This window comes from Salvelinus sp. IW2-2015, linkage group LG9 (assembly GCF_002910315.2).
Source record: "Salvelinus sp. IW2-2015 linkage group LG9, ASM291031v2, whole genome shotgun sequence".
In the NCBI taxonomy this organism is placed as follows: domain Eukaryota; kingdom Metazoa; phylum Chordata; class Actinopteri; order Salmoniformes; family Salmonidae; genus Salvelinus; species Salvelinus sp. IW2-2015.
Window position 1 is genome coordinate 4,463,907 of NC_036849.1, and position 19,359 is coordinate 4,483,265.

The 19,359-nt window shown below is 44.8% G+C and overlaps 1 protein-coding gene across 18 annotated transcripts in view; it reads left to right on the forward strand.

The window, feature by feature from the left end:
* gphna (gephyrin a) overlaps positions 1-19,359 on the forward strand; it is a 118,120-nt gene that overhangs the window by 85,494 nt on the left and 13,267 nt on the right. For 10 of the 18 annotated variants that reach the window (XM_023994021.2, XM_023994025.2, XM_023994023.2 and 7 more), the window contains 5 exons: positions 14,254-14,295; positions 15,565-15,639; positions 17,256-17,321; positions 18,405-18,447; positions 19,154-19,291. In XM_023994021.2, coding sequence (XP_023849789.1) covers positions 14,254-14,295; positions 15,565-15,639; positions 17,256-17,321; positions 18,405-18,447; positions 19,154-19,291 — 364 coding nt within the window. The remainder of the gene's footprint in view (positions 1-14,253; positions 14,296-15,564; positions 15,640-17,255; positions 17,322-18,404; positions 18,448-19,153; positions 19,292-19,359) is intronic. The other 8 variants (XM_023994030.2, XM_023994033.2, XM_070445104.1 and 5 more) reach the window with 4 other exon arrangements.

Sequence of the window (19,359 nt, forward strand, 5' to 3'; positions counted from 1 at the left end):
GCCTGGCGATGCTCCTGATGAGTGGCAGATGGTCTTCTGAGGATCTCCTCCCAGACCTGGACTAAAGCATCCGCCAACTCCTGGACAGTCTGTGCGTGCAACGTGGCGTTGGTGATGGAGCGAGACATGATGTCCCAGATGGCTCAATTGGATTCAGGTCTGGGGAACGGCGGGCCAGTCCATAGCATCAATGCCTTCCTCTTGCAGGAACTGCTGACACACTCCAGCCACATGAGTCTAGCATTGTCTTGCATTAGGAGGAACCCAGGGCCAACCGCACCAGCATATGCTCTCACAAGGGGTCTGAGATCTCATCTCGGTACCTAATGGCAGTCAGGCTACCTCTGGCGAGCACATGGAGGCTGTGCGGCCCCCAAAGAAATGCCACCACACCGATGACTGACCCGCCAAACCGGTCATGCTGGAGGATGTTGCAGGCGCAGAAACGTTCTCCACGGCGTTCCTGACTCTGTCACTCGTCTGTCACGTGCTCAGCGTGAACCTGCTTCATCTGTGAAGAGCCACAGGGCGCCATGGCGAATTTGCCAATCTTGGTGTTCTCTGGCAAATGCAAACGTCCTGCACGGTGTTGTGGCTGTAAGCACAACCCCACCTGTGGACGTCGGGCCCTCATACCACCCTCATTGAGCCGGAACTTTGCACATTTGTGGCCTGCTGGAGGTCATTTTCAGGGCTCTGGCAGTGCTCCGCCTCTCCCTTGCTGCAAAGGCGGAGGTAGCGGTCCTGCTGCCTGGGTTGTTACCCTCCTACGGCCTCCTCCACGTCTCCTGATGTACTGGCCTGTCTCCTGGTAGCGCCTCATGCTCTGGACACTACGCTGACAGACACAGAACAACTTCTTGCCACAGCTACGCATTGATGTGCCATCCTGGATGAGCTTGCACTACCTGAGCCACTTGTGTGGTTGTAGACCTCCGTCTCATGCTACCATAGAGTGAAAGCACCGCCAGCATTCAAAAGTGACAAAACATCAGCCAGGAAGCCATAGTTTGAACTGAGAAGTGGTCTGTGGTCACCACCTGCAGAACCACTCCTTTATTGGGGGTGTCTTGCTAATTGCCTATAATTTCCAGCTGTTGTCTATTCCATTTGCACAACAGCATGTGAAATTTATTGTCAATCAGTGTTGCTTCCTAAGTGGACAGTTTGATTTCACAGAAGTGTGATTGACTTGGAGTTACATTGTGTTGTTTAAGTGTTCCCTTTATTTTTTTGAGCAGTGTATATATGCGTACAAACACCTGCACGGCATCAGCCTCAGGCAAACCAGGATTAGCTGTAACAACAATGCCCCTCAGTGTCATTCAAACATTATTTTTGTTTTGTTATGTTTTGATTTTTGACTTTTTTAAAACTTATCTTTGACCGTCATTCTATCCCCCGCCCAGCAACTCCACTCCCTCTTGTCTCCAATTCCACATCACAACCCTCAGCTTCCCTCAGTCCATCCCACCTATCTCTGCTGGCCACCCTCTTCGGATATATCTTTCAACTATACTGTGGTGTTTAACATACAATTTCAATCTATCTAAGATAGTAAAAGTATTTAACTGTATTAGTATATTAGTCATTGACTGACCCGGTCTCTCCAGATCTCCCATCAGTACTATTTCTAGGGTCAATTTTAGATCAATGTTATGCATTTTCAACCATTCCTCAACTTGAAGGCAATACCAAAATAAATGGTCTATTGATTCTGTATCCTCACAACAAAATCTGCAGCGCTTCGATGATTGTACTCCCCAAATATTCAACATTTTGTTGGTGGCAAGAATTCTATATAATAATTTTGAATCTTGTGTTTATTTTATATATCAACTCATAATGTACACCCTGTACCATGGAATTGGTACATCCCAAATCTCTTCCCAACGATTTTGCAATCTGTATGGCACAGCTGTCAACATCCTGGTACTCAAATGAAACTGCTATACTTTCCTATTTATGCTATTTTTATTCCTCCTGTCACATGTGCTCCCCCTCCGGCCTCTAGGTCACCAGGCTGCTCGTTATGGCGCATACCTGTCACCATCGTTACACGCACCTGCGCGTCATCAGACTCACCTGGACTCCATCACTTCCCTGATTACCTGCCCTATATATGTCACTCCCTTTGGTTCCTTCCCCTGGGGTCATTGTTTCTGTTTGTTTCATGTCTGTGTGCTGTTAGTGTTTCTTGTTTTGTATTATGTGCCGTTTAAAAAAAAGAAACACTCACTTCCTGAACTTGCTTCCTGACTCTCTGCGCGTATCGTTACAGCTCTGCCAGTTTTGATCCTTTATATTGGGCAGACAGACCAGTTGCCTACCTCCTCCCGCTGCCACCTTCCTCCTCCATTCTTTGGGGGGGGTAATCACTGTCTTCTTGGTAAGCAACTCCGGTGCAGATTTGGCCTTGTTTAAGGTTATTGTCCTGCTGAAAAAGGAATTAATCTCTCAGTGTCTGATGGAAAGCAGACTGAACCAGGTTTTCCTTTATGATTGTGCTTAGCACCATTCCATTTCTTTTTTTATCCTCAAACTCCCCAGTCCTTAACGATTACAAGCATACCCATAACATAATGCAGCTACCACTATAATTGAAAACATGGAGAGTGTTACTCGGTAATGTGTTGTAATGTTTGGGGCAAATCCAAAACACTCTGTATTCAGGAAAAAAAGTGAATTGCTTAAGCAAATGTTTTGCAGTATTACTTTAGTGTCTTGTTGCAAACAGGATGCATGTTTTTGAATATTTTTCTTTTATACAGGCTTTCTTCTTTTCACTGTCAATTAGGTTAGTATTGTGGAGTGACTACAATGTTGTTGAGCCATCCTAATTTTTCTTCCATCACAGTTCATTAAACTTGAACTTTAAATTCACCATTGGTCTCATGGTGAAGTCCCTGCGTGGTTTCCCTCCTCTCTGGCAAAAGAGTTAGGAAGGACGCCTGTATCTTTGTAGTGACTGGGTGTATTGATATACCATCCAACGTGAAATTAATAACTTCACCATGCTCAAAGGGATATTCAATGTCTGCCACCCCCCCATCTACCAATAGGTGCCCTTCTTTGCGCGGCATTGGAAAAACTCCCTGGTCTTTTTGGTTGAATCTGTGTTTGAAATTCACTGCATGCTAAACACTATTATTGCACACAGAGTGAGTCCATGCAACTTATTATGTGACTTGTTAAGCACATTTTTACGTCTGAATTTATTTAGGCTTGCCATAACAAAAGGTTTGAGTACTTACTAACTCAAGACATTTTTAATTCATTTGTAAAAATATCAAAAAACAATTCCACTTTGACACGGGGTATTGTGTGTAGGCCAGTGACAAAAAAAATCTAAATTTAATCCATTTTAAATTAAGATTAACACCACAATGTGGAAAAAGTCATAAGATATTTTGTAATTACATATTATTTTAAAGATCAATGTATCCCTAACTACAACATTTTCAGTAAGGGTTACAGAAACGTTTCACTTTCAATGACTGTGATATGTTTTTCTATCAAGGTTGGTTGAATGCACTGTGACTAAGTTGCTAAGAACAAGAGTGTCCGCTAAATGACAAATTTAAATTCAATCTAGCAAAGAACACTGTTAATGTTGCTGCATGGGTAATTACGTTTTTAGTACTGTAAAATTGATTACAGTAAAATGAATTACAGTCAGTAAAATCAGCAGCCGGTGACCATAGCAACGAAATAAACAAACAATATTGACGTGCAAAAAAAGAATCGCTGCAACCACGGAGTTTCTATACCCAGAGGCGAAACATCGCGAGACTTCTGGGAACACTTGCCAAACAGACCAGCCCGGGTTTTGAGAAGTCAACGAGAAAAGTAATGCAGTCTTCCTTAGTTGTTCATTTTCTCGATCTAAAGGCACAACCTAGCTTTGAGCTAATGTATTTGAACATGTTATTACTCCAACCTCGTGAAAGTAACAAACTGACACGTTTTCATTTTCGTCAAAAACGACTTTATATATCGAAGGAGTGCCTTTTGATTTGACGGCCTGCATGTGCGCAGTTTGGCGCCAAACGACCGTTAGACCCGATGACGAGATTCTACACATGAACTTACCAAGCCAACGTCGACATGACATCGCCTACAAGTGTGATCTGTGATTTCGATTGGAGAAGCAGTTTTAGCTGTACTGTTTTTGCTATAACACCATAAGCATGCATTAAAAACGTATATTCATGCAACAGAAATGATTTATACAAAAATTGATTCGAAAACAATGATTTTTATTGTTTAATGTGACTCTAAACTGATATTTTAGCCAGCTAGCTAGTGGGCAAGTTAGCTGGTCCTGCTGTTGAACGTATGTTCTGACGTACCTCCTCGCAGGCTACGTTTTCTACTGTGATTGGTCAACAACGACGGCACCGCTTGAAAAAAAAATAGAGCAAAATCCTATTCTCCGCCTCGACTGAGCGGCTTACACAGGCACACAAGCACCGTTGACTGCTCTGCCTTGGTAACCCCGTCCGTCCGCCACACGCTGTGTCCGCGCCATGAGGAAGACCGGGAGAGATGAGGGAGAGAAAGATCGATATGAACATGACATAGAAGGATATGGTCTCCCTCTCTGAAACGGCCCCTATGATTAGAGTCTTTCGATCCTAGATATTTACAGTATCAGCGTTGTGCAGCCACAGACCCTGTATGATGTGTGAAGGCGGGGATGAAGCGGTAATAGTCACTACCTTGGCTACACACACATCTGATCCTCTATCATACACTGTCTTAAACACTGCTACCCACACACACACACACACACACACACACATATCAACCTGCCTTGCCTCAGTTACATAAGCGGCTCCTATGCTGTGAGCAATTCATGACTGTGTGTGTGATTAGCTCCGGGGTAATATGTTAACACTCAGGCACAGTCATCGCTCTTTGTCTCTCACATACGCACACGTACACACATGCTTTGAGCCCCGCAGGCACATGGGCTACAGCACAAACATAGAGCATAGCTCTCAATGCACAGAAACACAGCGAGACCGACACGGCGAGAGAGATCCATCCAGCTCTCGCTGTGTGTGTGTCTGAGCGTGCACTTTTGTGTGTGTCTGTGCTTGTGTGTAAGCCAATGTTCCATCTAAGCTGCGCCCAGCTCCCCTCGGACTGCCGTGCAGATGAAATATCAGTCAGCACAGAGAAGCACGAGATCGAACTTCACTCATCTTTCTATAGTTTTCCCCTTTAGTTAGCACTATCAACGTTTTCACTTTACTGTGGGAATTGTGCTCGAATCAATGCAACATTAGCCACTTTCAATGTAACATACCGAAACAAAACTAACTATGCAAGACTTATGCAAAACGAACTGTGCAATTTACTTGTAGACAGGTGCATTGGAGTGGAATTCTATTGCATTGACATCCACGACTCAGGCCCGTACTCTACACAGACGGGTGTGCCATAACCAATCAGAGCTGCAGTAGGCCTATATGCAAATAGCCATTGCCATATATTTATCTGTGCCATTCACTTTGAACTGGACTGTGTTTACAGCATGAGCGATCCTGAGTAGATGCTCTTGTTTTGAGATCAAAGCGAGAGCTGCATGTAGCCACTTGCACATTTGTTCATATTCTTTGCTAGTTAGTGAGTTGTTAGCCCAGTTATAGCTAATTTCTAGTCAACAATGGGGGAGCGGTTGCTTCCTATAAGAGCACAAAATGTGTGCATTTCTAGCCATCTTTGAAAAGCAAGTCAGGCTAAGAGTTTTTTTTGTTATGTCATAAAGGGCCAGTGTTGTATTGAGGTGGTCTTGAATAAGCTACGTATCCAATATGCAGAGGGTAGCATAAGTTGTCTGTCTGATTCTCTGTAATAAAGGTATGGGAATAATACATCTATTTTTTTTGTGGTTTCTTGCATCAAACAACACCCAGTTTTGAGTCACCTCCTTGTCTGAAGGACAATTGGAAAAACAGGTTCATGTCAAGCCCTGCATGTTTTTTTTCTTCAAAAGAATCATGGAATGTAGGTCTACATTGAACACCACACAGTTGGCTTCTACTGTAGGCTGACTGATATAACAGCTATTTCCATGTTAAAATGTTATGGGATGCAGTTTTCTCCATTAGTTTTTTTATGGTAGGCCGGCATTATGATCAAATAGCCACAGAGCCTAGTTGGACACTGGTAAAACTGTAACTAAAGCGGGTACAGCCACCGTGAACGCGCGCTGGAAGTTGCACAGAATTTTCACAATGTTCAAGATTGCGCTCAGCAGACCTGAAATCTGCTCAGTGCGGAAAATAATTTGCGGGAACATTGGCTTGAGCATTTGAATTTGTGTTGTGCATGTGTGCCTGCGTGTGTGTGCGTGTGTGTGTGGGTGTGTGGGTGTGTGTGTGGGTGTGTGTGTGCCAGCCAGCTGGTCCATTCGAGGGGAATAGTTCTCAGTTTTTCATGGGATACAGCCTACTGTATACAGGGAGAAGGGACTCCATCTGTCATTGGTTTCTCTCCATATCGCCCTCTTTCTGAAAATCTCTGTAAATCCGGTGTCTATAATATATAACTCAGTCTGGACAAGGTTTCAGCTGCTGCACAATGCTGACGTCCTTCCTCCCATAGATGGTCTGCCTGTACAAGCACCACCTGGACTGGACACAGCTAGACAAACTATCTTTTTTGAGAAGATCAGGGAGTTTTGCGACGGAGAAGCCATGGACATCACATGCCCTGCACCAAAGTCAAGGGCAGCGCAGAGACAGGCTCTCCGAATATAGATTCCCTTGTTCATGTGGGGTGCGTACGGACCAGTGCATCACTGGGGGCTAGTTCCCAGTCATCCGGTCTATCTGCAGTGCCTCTATGGACATTCACATGACTCTCTCCTAACACACACACACACGCCATACGTTGCTGCTACTATTTTATTCTGCTGCTCAGTCACTTTACCCCGGATTGTATGCATACAGCGCATTCAGAAAGTATTCAGACCCCTTGACTTTTTCCACATTTTGTTACGTTACAGCCTTATTCTAAAATTGATTAAATTGTTTTCCCCCTCATCAATCTATACACAATACCCCATAATGACAAAGTGAAAAAATGTTTTTTTATAAATGTTTGCAAAAAAACGTATGGAAATATGACATTTACATATGTTTTCTGACCTTTTACTCAGTACTTAGTTGAAGCACCTTTGGCAGTGATTACAGCCTCAAGTCTTCTTGAGTATGACGCTACAAGCTTGGCACACCTGTATTTGGGAAGTTTATCCCATTCTTCTCTGCAGATCCTCTCAAGCTCTGTCAGGTGTGATGGTGAGTGTCGCTGCACATGTATTTTCAGTTCTGTCCAGAGATGTTGGATCGTGTTCAAGTCTGGGCTCTGGCTGGGCCACTCAAGGACATTCAGAGACTTGTCCCGAAGCCACTCCTGCATTGTCTTGGCTGTGTGCTTAGGGTCGTTGTCCTGTTGGAAGGTGAACCTTCACCCCAGTGTGAGGTCCTGAGCACTCTGGACCAGGTTTTCATCAAGGATCTCTCTGTATTGCTTCGTTCATCTTTCCCTTGATCCTGACTATTCTCCCAGTCCCTGCCGCTGAAAAACATCCCCACAGCATGATGCTGCCACCACCATGCTTCACCGTAGGGATGGTGCCAGGTTTCCTGCAGACGTGACGTTTGGGATTCAGGCCAAAGAGTTCAATCTTGGTGTCATCAGACCAGAGAATCATGCTCTGAGAGTCCTTTATGTGCCTTTTGGCAAACTCCAAGCGGGCTGTCATGTGCATTTTACTGAGGAGTGGCTTCCGTCTGACCACTCTACCATAAAGGCCTGATTGGTGGAGTGCTACAGAGATGGTTGTTCTTCTGGAAGGTTCTCCCATCTCCACAGAGGAACTCTGGAGCTCTGCCAGAAATGACCATTGGGTACTTCCCCATTGGGTCACCTCCCTGACCAAGGCCCTTCTCCCCTGATTGGCTGGGTGGGCCAGCTCTAGGAAGAGTCTTGGTTGTTCCAAACTTCTTCCATTTAAGAATGATGGAGGCCACTGTGTTCTTGGGGACCTTCAATGCTGCAGTAATCCTGTCTCGGAGCTCTACGGACAATTCTTTCGACCTCTTGGCTTGGTTTTTGCTCTGACATACACTGTCAACTGTGGGACCTTATGTGACGTGTGTGTGTGTGTGCCTTTCCAAATCATGTCTAATGAATTGAATTTACCTCAGGTGGACTCAAATCAATTTGTAGAAACATCTTAAGGATGATCAATGGAAACAGGATGCACCTGAGCTCAATTTCGAGTCTCATAGCAAAGTGTCTGAATACTTAAACATTTGTAACCTTTTTTTAACTAGGCAAGTAAGTTAAGAACAAACTCTTATTTACAATGACGGCCTACCGGGGAACAGTGGGTTAACTGCCTTGTTCAGGGGCAGAACGACAGATTTTTACCTTGTCAGCTCGGGGATTCGATCCAGCAACCTTTCGGTTACTGGCCCAACGCTCTAACCAGTAGGCTACCTGCCACCCCATACTTATGTAAATACGGTATTTCTGTTTTTATTTTTAATACATTAGCAAACATTTCTAAAAACCCGTTTTCGCTTTGTCATTATGGGGTATTGTGTGTCGATTAATGAGGACATTTTTATTTATTTTATCCATTTTAGAATAGTGCTTTAATGTAACAAAATGTGGAAAAAGTCAAGGGGTCTGAATACCTTCCAAATGCACTGTAACTACCTTATCTATCACTGATATTGTTATTGATATTGTTCTTGTTCATACTGTATATTATTTTGTTCTTTCTCTACTGCCATTGACATTTTTTTTTATATATATATTTTTTTTAATTTACTTTTGATATTGCTACTATGCAAATACGCAAGTAACAATTTCACTGTACCGTTTACACCTTCTGTATCCTGTGCATGTGAAAAATAAACTTTTGATTTAGTTTGATATAGTGTGTGTTTACCAGAGACAGTAATTTGAAGAACAACAACCTGCATTTAAGTCAGAATAGGATTTAGGCCAATGACTAGATAAAGTGTACTTACTCACTCTGTTTAGCACATAGCCTCATGTGAATCCTTAGAGAGATGGGGTTTTGGCTTAAGAGGGTGTGAACTATGCTGAATGGGTGTAGACAAAGAACAGCTCTGCAGTAGGTGTACCAAAACATTCAAGGGCCATTTTCTCCCAAAAAAATGGGGCTACAAGTTCATTAACATTCAAAGCACAATTACTTTCCCATTTGTTCAACTGCCATTAATAATACACAATTTTCTAGCTCTGAGTCTCTACTTCTATCCAATGTATAAAACATTTTTTTTTTCAAATGTTGCTACACAAGACCGAATCGAGGCAGTGAGTCACATATATGGCCATGGTCTCTCTTTGTCACTCCTCCTTTCCACTCCCCATGCTCTCGCTGTTGTCTCTGTTTAAAGCAGTGCATTGTAAAGGACAGTGGAGTGTGTGTGTGTGTGTGTGTGTGTTTCTGCTCTCCTAGTCTGTACTACTGTCTAACCTACTTAAGATCCTTTCATTCTGCCCTGACAAACAGGATGGGTTGCAGGCATTACACATCAGTACTGACATACACAAGAGGACACAAGACAACACACACACATGCCAGCATACAGCTGCTACAGCCACGTCCAGAATTAGCTCCAAGCTCCTGATGTTCGCTCATCTTCCTCCTCTCTCTCGTTCTCTGCTCTTTTCTCTCTCGCGCGCTTTCTCACTGCTCGCTCTCTCTCTTTCTGTCTCTCATTTTCTCTATCTCTCTGTCTTTTCTCCACGCTCCCTCACTCCCCCTCTTTTTCTCCCTGTCCTACAGTCTTTCTCTCTCTCTCCCACTCTCTCACTTCGCCTGCTGTGCTCTCTCTGCCTTCACTGCTGCCTCATCTCTCTCACTCTCACTCGCTTCCTCTCTGAGCCTGTGTGGGGTGTGTGTGTGTGTGCCAGTGAGCGCGTGGGAGACCACATCTTCTTAGTCAGAAGCAGGATAAAGCATGGTAAGCAGCCTGTCTCTTCTCTCCTGACTGACTGACTGGGGTTTTGTGTTTTGGTGGCTCTTTCTGCATGTGTTGAAGGGTTATTGTTTTTGTGTGTTTTAGAAGGGTTGGGGAGATTGTGTCTCTTTGAGTAGTTGGGGTATTATGTGTGTGTTGGTTTGTATTTTGACTGTAAAAAGTGTGCTATAGCTCAATTTGTACTATACTGTTGTCAATTAGCTAGCTACCATTCACATCTTCATATATTTTACTTTTTATTTATTTGGATCCCCGTTTGCTGATGCAGCACCTACTCTTCCTGGGGTATACTAACACACAGTAGCATTGCTTATCTAGGCTTGCTGAAACCTGTAGCTGGTCTGTTTTAAATGTTTTATTTCAACTTTATTTTGACAGGGCTGTGACAAAGGTCTCTTTTACAGATGAGCCCTGTATCAAACATACACATCAATATACACGCCAATACACTAAAAGCAAATCATAATCATATAGAACAAACACATTCTTCGGCGAAAAGGTCTGAGTGAGTTTTGAAATCCGAATAGATGGCATGCCATTCTCTCCGTAGGGGAAAAAACTGGACTACTGCATTAGATGGTGGTTTTAGATCACATGGTCTCAGATGTTGGCCTCGGGTGATAGTGCTGTCTTGCTGCTGTACCTAGATGTGGTATTGGCGGAAAGCCAGGACTTGGATGTTACTGTGCTCTAGCTTCATCCAGGTGTATTGACTCATTTTCTCTGGGTCCGTAGCAGCTTTGTACTGGCATCATGAAGCTTAGTATCTTGTCAGTGCTGTTGAAAGCAGTTCAATATTAGTTAGAGATGGCTATTGTCCAAGGTTGTTTACTAGTCAGACAACACACGATTCTCTCTCTCTCTGTGTAACGGTTGTAGTGCCTCTGGTCACCATAATAGTTTCCCTTCTGCGACATGGAGCGAGAGTTACACAGAATCGCCCACATTCAGCGCAACAGAACTCGAGGACTGTTTCATAATGTTTATAATTCACTGTCAGTCCAGTTACAGTGGTATAGGGCTGTTTGGCTCTAGTCAACGCCACAGGACACGTGTGTGTGTGTGTGTGTGTGTGTGTGTGTGTGTGTGTGTGTGTGTGTGTGTGTGTGTGTGTGTCCTTCCACCCTCTTCCTGGGGTGAGGCTGGGTGAAGCCGGGGTGAGGAGGGGTTCTGTTTGCCTCCAGAGTGGTGCCCTCTGGGGATGAGTACGGGCTGCTGGCTCTTGGTCTGAGCTGTACACATGAATAAAGAACATGCGTAACGCGATTATGAGTGAGGCACAGCATTCAGGACAAATCAGGTGGGAGAGAGAGATGGAGGGTGATAAGGGAGGGAGAACGTACATTACGGTAGAAAATATGAAGAGGGCGAGTGGCAGGAACAGGACCTTCTGTTTTACCCAGAGGCCTTGCACTTCCGTCTGGATGCAGCGCGTGTGTGTGCGGTGAAGTGTTTTGTGTGTGCCAACCTAATCTAGCTGTAGAGTGGGCGATGCCACGCCACAGATAGGTTGGCTATGCTTTCCACTACTACACACTTGGCTATGTCGAACAACATCGTCAGCCCTGGATGGACACGAGAGAAGGCTATAATCACCTTGGTTCTATCCAGGGATCACACTGCTAAGCTTAAGGATATACACACACACACACACACACACACACACACACACACACACACACACACCTGGCGACTGTCCAGACGTGAGTTAGTGTTATTTACTGCAGGTAAATAAGGCTAACTGTGGGAGAATATCTATTTCCCCAAGCCTTTGTTTCCCTCGTGTTGACAGAACTATGTCATAATTTCACACAACAGTCATGTTACTAATTATACTGAACAAAAATATAAATGCAACATGCAATAATTTCAGAGTTATAAGGAAGTCAGCCAATTTATATACATTTATGAGGCCCTAATCTATGGATGTCACATGACTGGGAATACAGCTAGTTAGCGTGGATCAGAAAACCACTTAGTATTTGCCTCATGCAGCACGACACATCTCTTTCACATAGAGTTGATCAGGCTGTTGATTGTGGCTTGTGGAATGTTGTCCCACTCCTCTTCAATGGCTGTACGAAGTTGCTGGATATTGGCAGAAACTACGTCGATCCAGAGCATCCCAAACTTGCTCAATATCCGGTGAGTATGCAGGCCATGGACGAACTGGGACATTTTCAGCTTCCAGGAATTGTGTACAGATCCTTGCGACATTGGGCTGTGCAGTATCATGCTGAAACATGAGGTGATGGCGGCGGATAAATGGCACGACAATGGGCCTCAGGATCTCGTCACGGAATCTCTGTGCATTCAAATTGCAATTGTGTTCGTTGCCTGTACCTTATGCTTGCCCATATCATAACCCCACCGCCACCATGATGCACTCTGTTCACAACGTTGACATCAGCAAACCGCTCGCCCACACATCCTGCAGGTGAAGAACCCGGATGTAGAGGTTCTGGGCTGGCGTGGTTACACGTGGTCTGCGGTTGTGAGGCTGGTTGGACGTACTGTCAAATTCTCTAAAATGACTTGAGGCGGCTTATGGTAGAGAAATTAACATTAAATTATCTGGCAACAGCTCTGGTGGACATTCCTGCAGTCGGCATGCCAATTGCAAGCTCCCTCAACTTGACACATCTGTGGCATTGTACTGTGTGACGAAACTGCACATTTTAGAGTGGCCTTTTATTATCCCCAGCACAAAGTGCACCTGTGTAATGATCATGCTGTTTAATCAGCGTCTTGATATGCCACACCTGTCAGGCGGATCGATTATCTAGGCAAAGGAGAAATGCTCACTAACAGGGATGTAAACCAATTTGTGCACAGCATTTTAGAGAAATAATATTTGTGTGCGTATGAAACATTTCTGTGATCTTTACATGCTGCTTTTTATATTTTTGTTCAGTCTCTCATCGGTGTGTGTGTGTGTTTTGAAACTATGAACAATCAGTATTGAGCAGCAGTCCCATGACACGCCCACTTGTCTCTGTAATAAATGTCCATTGGTTTGTCCTTGCACCCTCCGCCCCCCTATAATACACACACACGTAGACGTTGATTGATGATTGGAGCAGGAGTCTGAGGTCAGCTCAAGGAGGACCACAGGGACCCTATGGTTGATATAGAGACGCGCGCACACACGTCACCGAGTCTGACGGATCAGTAACACGAGGTGAAAAGGTGCATGTAGCCACCTGACTCATACGTGAACAAACTGACAAAACGAAAGCCTAACCCAAGCGACGTGTGTAATACCACCTTCCCTTTTTCAAAGTGTCATTCCGTGTGTGTGAGGTGGTTAGGTAGGTAGCCTAGTCGGGCCATTAACCCGAAAGGTTGCTTGTTTGAATTCCCAGAGGCCACAAGGGGAAAAATCGGTCTACCTGCCCTTGAGGAAGGCACTTAACCCTAATTGCTCCAGGGTGGCCGTCAATAATGTCTGATCCCCGGCCGTGACCCCACTATCCGATGGTGTCTCGGGGAGTTGGGATATGCCACCCCCCCCCAAAAAAAACAGATTTCACACTTCATACTCATACAGTTTACCCACAAAATATGATCCCCTTATTTGACCTTTTGTTTGTGTGTGTGTGACCCCATCCATTATACTGTCTTAGCACTATTCTCATCCTCCATTACGAAGCCAATCCTTTTCTGCAGTTGTTCCCTTAGCAGCCCATTTGATTTGCCAGTTTGACACAACTCTCATTGTAGTTTTCACATGTAATAATAACAATAGCATATATCTTTGTTGCTGAGCTGGGTTTTGCTTCCTGTTGCAGCACTGTGATGGTTTATCGTAGTATTATTCCAGGCATCCTTGGATTGAATATCGATCTTAACACTGTGAGGATAGGTCTCTGTCTTGTTGTCTGTACAGTAGAGTAGGGGTGGGAGAACGCGAGTGCGTAACCATAGGACAAAACTCCTGTTTGACTGTCAACATTTGAACTGGGCCTCTTCCTGCCTTGTATTTGTATCCAGGGCCAGTGTGAGATGCAACTGTTGTCCACCACCCCAGTAGGGGCGCTGTTTTGTCTGTCCTCCCTCTCCTGCCTCGCCCTGCCTGCGGCTGCCACTGGCTGTTGTGTGTTAATCCTGTTCTCTTCTCCCTCCCTCCTTTCCCCTCTTCCCCTATCTCTCTCACCTCTTCTCCCCCCCCCCTTTCTCTCCCTCTTATCGCTGTCTTCCACGGTACCGTCCCTAGGCCCGGCTCCCCTCCTGCTCATCCACTTATAGTGTCTCTGAGGTACCTCAGCATGTGTCAATCTTCCTGCGTCGCCATGGCAACCACCCCATCCACCACCCCACCCTCATTTCTATCTCCCGTCCTCGTCGGATACCCTCGTTCCTGCCTCCTTCGAGACCCTTCCACCATCCTTTCCTCCTCCTGTCGTCCCCTCCCTACATCCTTCCACCTGCCTCACCCCTCCTCTCCCCTTACTGTAATCCCCCCAACCTCTCAAACAGGCATGCATCTCACTGATGACCCAAGAGTTTATACATCTGGAGACACTCTATATAAGGTTTTAAAAGTATTATTTTGTTGTAGGCTATTTCTTGAGTTTAAGTTTACCGGCTAAATGTTCTTGTTTGACTGTTTTTATTTTTCAACCCTTTTTAAAAAAAATATCGTAGAACGTCATTGTTCATCATTTTTCTATATCTTTTTTTTAAATCCTTCCCATGTTCCAAAGCCCCTCAATATCGTGCAAACTGATGACCTCCTGCGCTGACCTGGAGTATCTGTCACACACACACACACACATACACACACACACATACACATATACACTCGGCTGCGGCACACACACACAGTCACACACGTACACACTTGGCTGCGACACACACACACACACACACACACAGTGTAGCTGTAGGGGAGACAGAGTCAATCTCTGAACTCCCGCTTCTCTTCATTATAAACCCTCTCTGTCTGCCTCCCAAATGGCACCCTATTTTCTTTATAGTGCATTACTTTTCACCATGGCCCACAGGGCTCAGGTCAGAAGTAGTGCACTATAAAGGGAATAGGGTGCAATTTGGGAGGCAGCCTCACTCTATTGTTCCTTAGGCTTCAAATCTAATCCACTCTTAGATGGATCATTTTAAAAATACCCTCCTGTCCTAATCATCACACTTCCTATAGAACCATGGGATGAGTAACCGTGTTTCTTTTGCTTTGTGATCATTTAGACACCGCAACGTTTTCTGTTGTTTTCAGACTGAGTCAATGATAGTTAACGTATAAATAGTAGGTTCATATTCATGCGGTTCAGGGCGTTTTTACTTTTTTCATGTTTGATTTGTCTTTGTTTGTTTAAATAATTGTTAGTCATTGCAGTCAGTCATTACCTGTGTAGTCTCTCTCTCATCTCTCATCTCAGTCTCAGCAGGTGTGCTTGCTTTGTAGTGGGTTTGACGGGTGGGAATTGGAGGTGTGTGTGTGTGTGTTTGGCATGGTTGTCCGTGGTATGTGTGTGGACCAGGTGAGTGACTGTCCTGTGGCTTTCTCCAGGCCGCACGGAGAGAGTTCAGGGCTCACCTGGATGAGGTCACCACGCTCCAGTCTAGGTACTCTACCTTGGACCAGGTAAATGGTTACACGCACACACACGCACACACACACACCACTCTCAGGGCCATCAGAAAGGCCTCCTGTCGTCTCAGGTCTGTGACAGGCTCCGTTTATCACTAGAGGGCATTCAGCAGTGTTGCCATCCTGGCCCACAGGCTATGATTGATCCATCTGATTGGGTAATCACCGAGTAAGGGGTTTTTCAATTGCGCTCTCATGTCTTTCTTTTAGTCCCCAGTAATCAGTCCTCATTGGCATTCATCGACATGTTAACTCATCTGTTTCTGCTTCACATCTCATCTTGATGACATACTGTGAACGTGGACATTGTGGCGGTGGTTGTGTGTGTGTGTGTGTGTGTGTGTGTGTGTGTGTGTACTGTCCCTGTGTCTGTTTCTCAGTATCTTTTGGAGCATCTGGCAAAGACAATCATATTTCCTTCCCGTTCATCCATTTCTTCACTCTGTCATTTATTCATTAAATTATTCACCCGATCTTTCCCTTCTCTGTTCGCCTCACTGTTTCATCCATGACGTCTGGTATGGGCATAATGAGCAGCGGAAGAAAGATAGAAGAGAAGAGAGAGGAGAAAGGGAGGGAGAGACCCAGTGCTGGCAGATGGATAGCATCAGCGACCACACAGTGAAGCGAGTGACTATGTTCCCTCCACTTGGCATGTTCCTGTGAGACCGTTGTCATGGTAAAGGCAGACGAGCCTGCCTGAACATAAGGCAGCTGCCTGCCTACGTATCTGCTCAGTGGAGTGTGTGTGTGTGCGCGTGCGTGCGTGCGTGCGTGTGTGTGTGTCTAGCATCTCCCTAGAGACTGTCTCCTTTCAGATATTTTCCCTCCAGTCTTGTTGTGTCCTAGCTATTGTGATGACTTCTCGTCCTACTGCGTAGTCGCTGTTTGTCTAATGCAATGTTGTTGTTGTTGTTGTTTAGGTTGAGCGCTTAAGGGGAGCTCAGCTCCTGCCTTACTATTATTTATGTAGTCTAACCCGTTTATCTCCAGCCTCGGCGAGTTGATCCATAGTATTACACAAGGCCAATGTTGACAGAATCCTCCATATCCCATTTCCCCAACCTTCACCTCATCTCACCGCTAGCCTTTGTTTTGTTGCCTGCGTGGCCATTATTTCCCTTCCACTTATGGTGCTAAGATGGGTGTACTGTACTGTACAGACCTGTTTTAACAGGTGGTTCTACTAAATCTACCCTCCACCACCACCACCCCCACCATTACCCGGGCCAGTACGGCTCAGTGTCTTACTGTGCATCTGTGTTGAGACGTATTAGTTTCAGTAACGCTGTGTTGCACCTGCTCAGTCATCCTTCCTCGCCCTGAGCACACATCGTTCTGTGTTCTCTCATTCTTTTTATCACTTCATCCCCTCCCTCACTTTTATCTTCAGGTACAGCTGTTCACGTCTCAACTCTAGAACTTGACGACCTCTAGTTAGGTTATAGAGCAGTTTATTCCTACTGTCTGTTGGTTCATTCAACCCTGGCGGGTTACCTAACCTTAAACTGCGGATGACTTGTAGCTACTGTTTCCTAGCGTTCCTCTGTTCTGTTTGTTGTAAAATTCTTGTCTCTGTCATGTCCTGTCCATATGCTACTGTATTGTAGCTCCACTCTAGGTTGGAGGGGCTCAACGAGGACCACAGAGGCCATAGCAGGACCTACGACTCGCGAGTAACTACCCCCCACCCCTCTCTGTTGTTCTCTCTGTTTCTCTCTCTCCTTTCTATCACTCACTCTATCCTCAGTAGCAATCTATTTATTATTCTAACATACATGCTCTCCTTTTTTGAGTAGCTGTATCGTGTGGTGGTGGAATATATGGATTATCAGTTCCGTTCACCAGTAGTCTTTTTCTCTCTGCTCATCCTCTGTTCTTTTCTCCATTAAGATGCCACGTATTTCTGGTCTCTCGCTTTCGTTCGTGTGGGCTATAGGACCATGCTGTGCCTCCTCACTCTCATCCCTTCCTACTCTCTCTCTCTCTCTCTCTGCTCTCCCCGTCAGTGTTTTTGACTGCATCGGTGTTTCATCAGTAGTGCTGGTCTTTTTTGAGTTGTGGTTGGTTGGTTGATTTTTAATCTTGGTCTTACTGTGTGTACTGTGGTAGAGAGGGTCTCTGTCTGTTCCACCAGACCTTAGCTTGCTCATGTGTCACTCTCCTTTTAGGCCAGGGGCATTGGGTCTCAGAGGTTCCAGGTAGGGGTTATATACGTACTGCAGACAGTATTTTATATATATATATATATATATATATATATATATATATATATAAACACCTGTAAAAGACCGCTGTACTATTGTGATGTGAAGTGAATCCCACCTCTTTCCCAAACCAACTCTAAACTAAACCTAGGCCTACATGGGGTACAATCAATGAAGCAGTGCCCCTTATCCATTCCCACTTTCCCCATACACATGTTCTGCTCAGTGAGACGAATCCACTATCCTTGGCCTAAGGGATCCTCATCTTATCGAATTTGTTTATTGCCATTCATGTTCTGAGGATCGTTTTGATTGTGATTGTCCCTATGTTCTGCGTTAGAAGTTGATGGATGTGTAGAATGTATATGGCCCTTCCAGTATATTAGAGCCAGTGTAGAATGTTTTCATCCTTTTTGGACAGAGGCCTCTATTCCCATTGTGGTCTCACCTCAACCATTTCTCTCTCGCTGTTCTTCTTCCATTTTTTCCCCCCTCCTCTATTTTCCTTCTCTCTCTCTCTCTCTCTCTCTCTCTCTCTCTCTCGCTGTCTAGGTTCAGTCGCGGTGTGGCAGCAAAGAGAACATCCTGAGAGCTAGTAAGTTATTTGATCGAGAATTTTCTCTGAGTGTGTGTTAGTGCTTATTTTTCTCTCTCAATTTCAGTTTTGATTTTTTGTAAATACATTAAATGCACTATGCTTTATGTGGATTGAATGCTGTAATGACACTGAATAAAACAATACAAGTCCCATGATGGTAGTAACTGACCACTTATTAACCATCAGTTATTCACATCACATTACTTGAAGTAGCCTGCTCAATGGATTATGGTCATTGTAGTTAGTTTAGCTCAGAAAACGTGATAGTTATGTAGAACTTTGGCCTATTGGAACCTGCAACTCCCTATTACATTGCACAGTTTGGCCATTATCTGATTTGTTTCTAGAGAAACTGCAGCGCAAGGTGTGCAAAATGGGAAACGCGAAATGGAATTCAAATAATTGAACTGACATCTGTCAATTAGTTGATCGCTCAGCACTAGTGTGGGAGGGGGGGGACCAGCTCCCTAGTAAAGCTCAGGGGAAAAACAAGTTGTCCTCACAAAAGTTGAGTGAAAGATTAGAGCCTTACCCTTGTAGCTCTTGGCTTTTCTTACTAGCGCTGACTTTGGTGATAGCTGCTTTATTGAAGAGTAGTTTTACTTACAACTACATCACCGTCATAGTATGTGTGATGGTGAAAGACAACTATCCTCCCCATTACACTCTTTTCACCATTCTCCCGTCTCTCTCTGTCCATCAGGTCACAGTGCAGTGGACATCACCAAGGTGGCCCGCCGGCACCGCATGTCTCCCTTCCCCCTCACCTCCATGGATAAGGCCTTCATCACTGTACTGGAGATGACCCCTGTGCTCGGCACTGAGATCATCAACTACAGAGGTGGGTCGGACGGACAGACAGACTGACTGACAGAGAGACGGACAGACGGACGGACGGACTAACAGAGA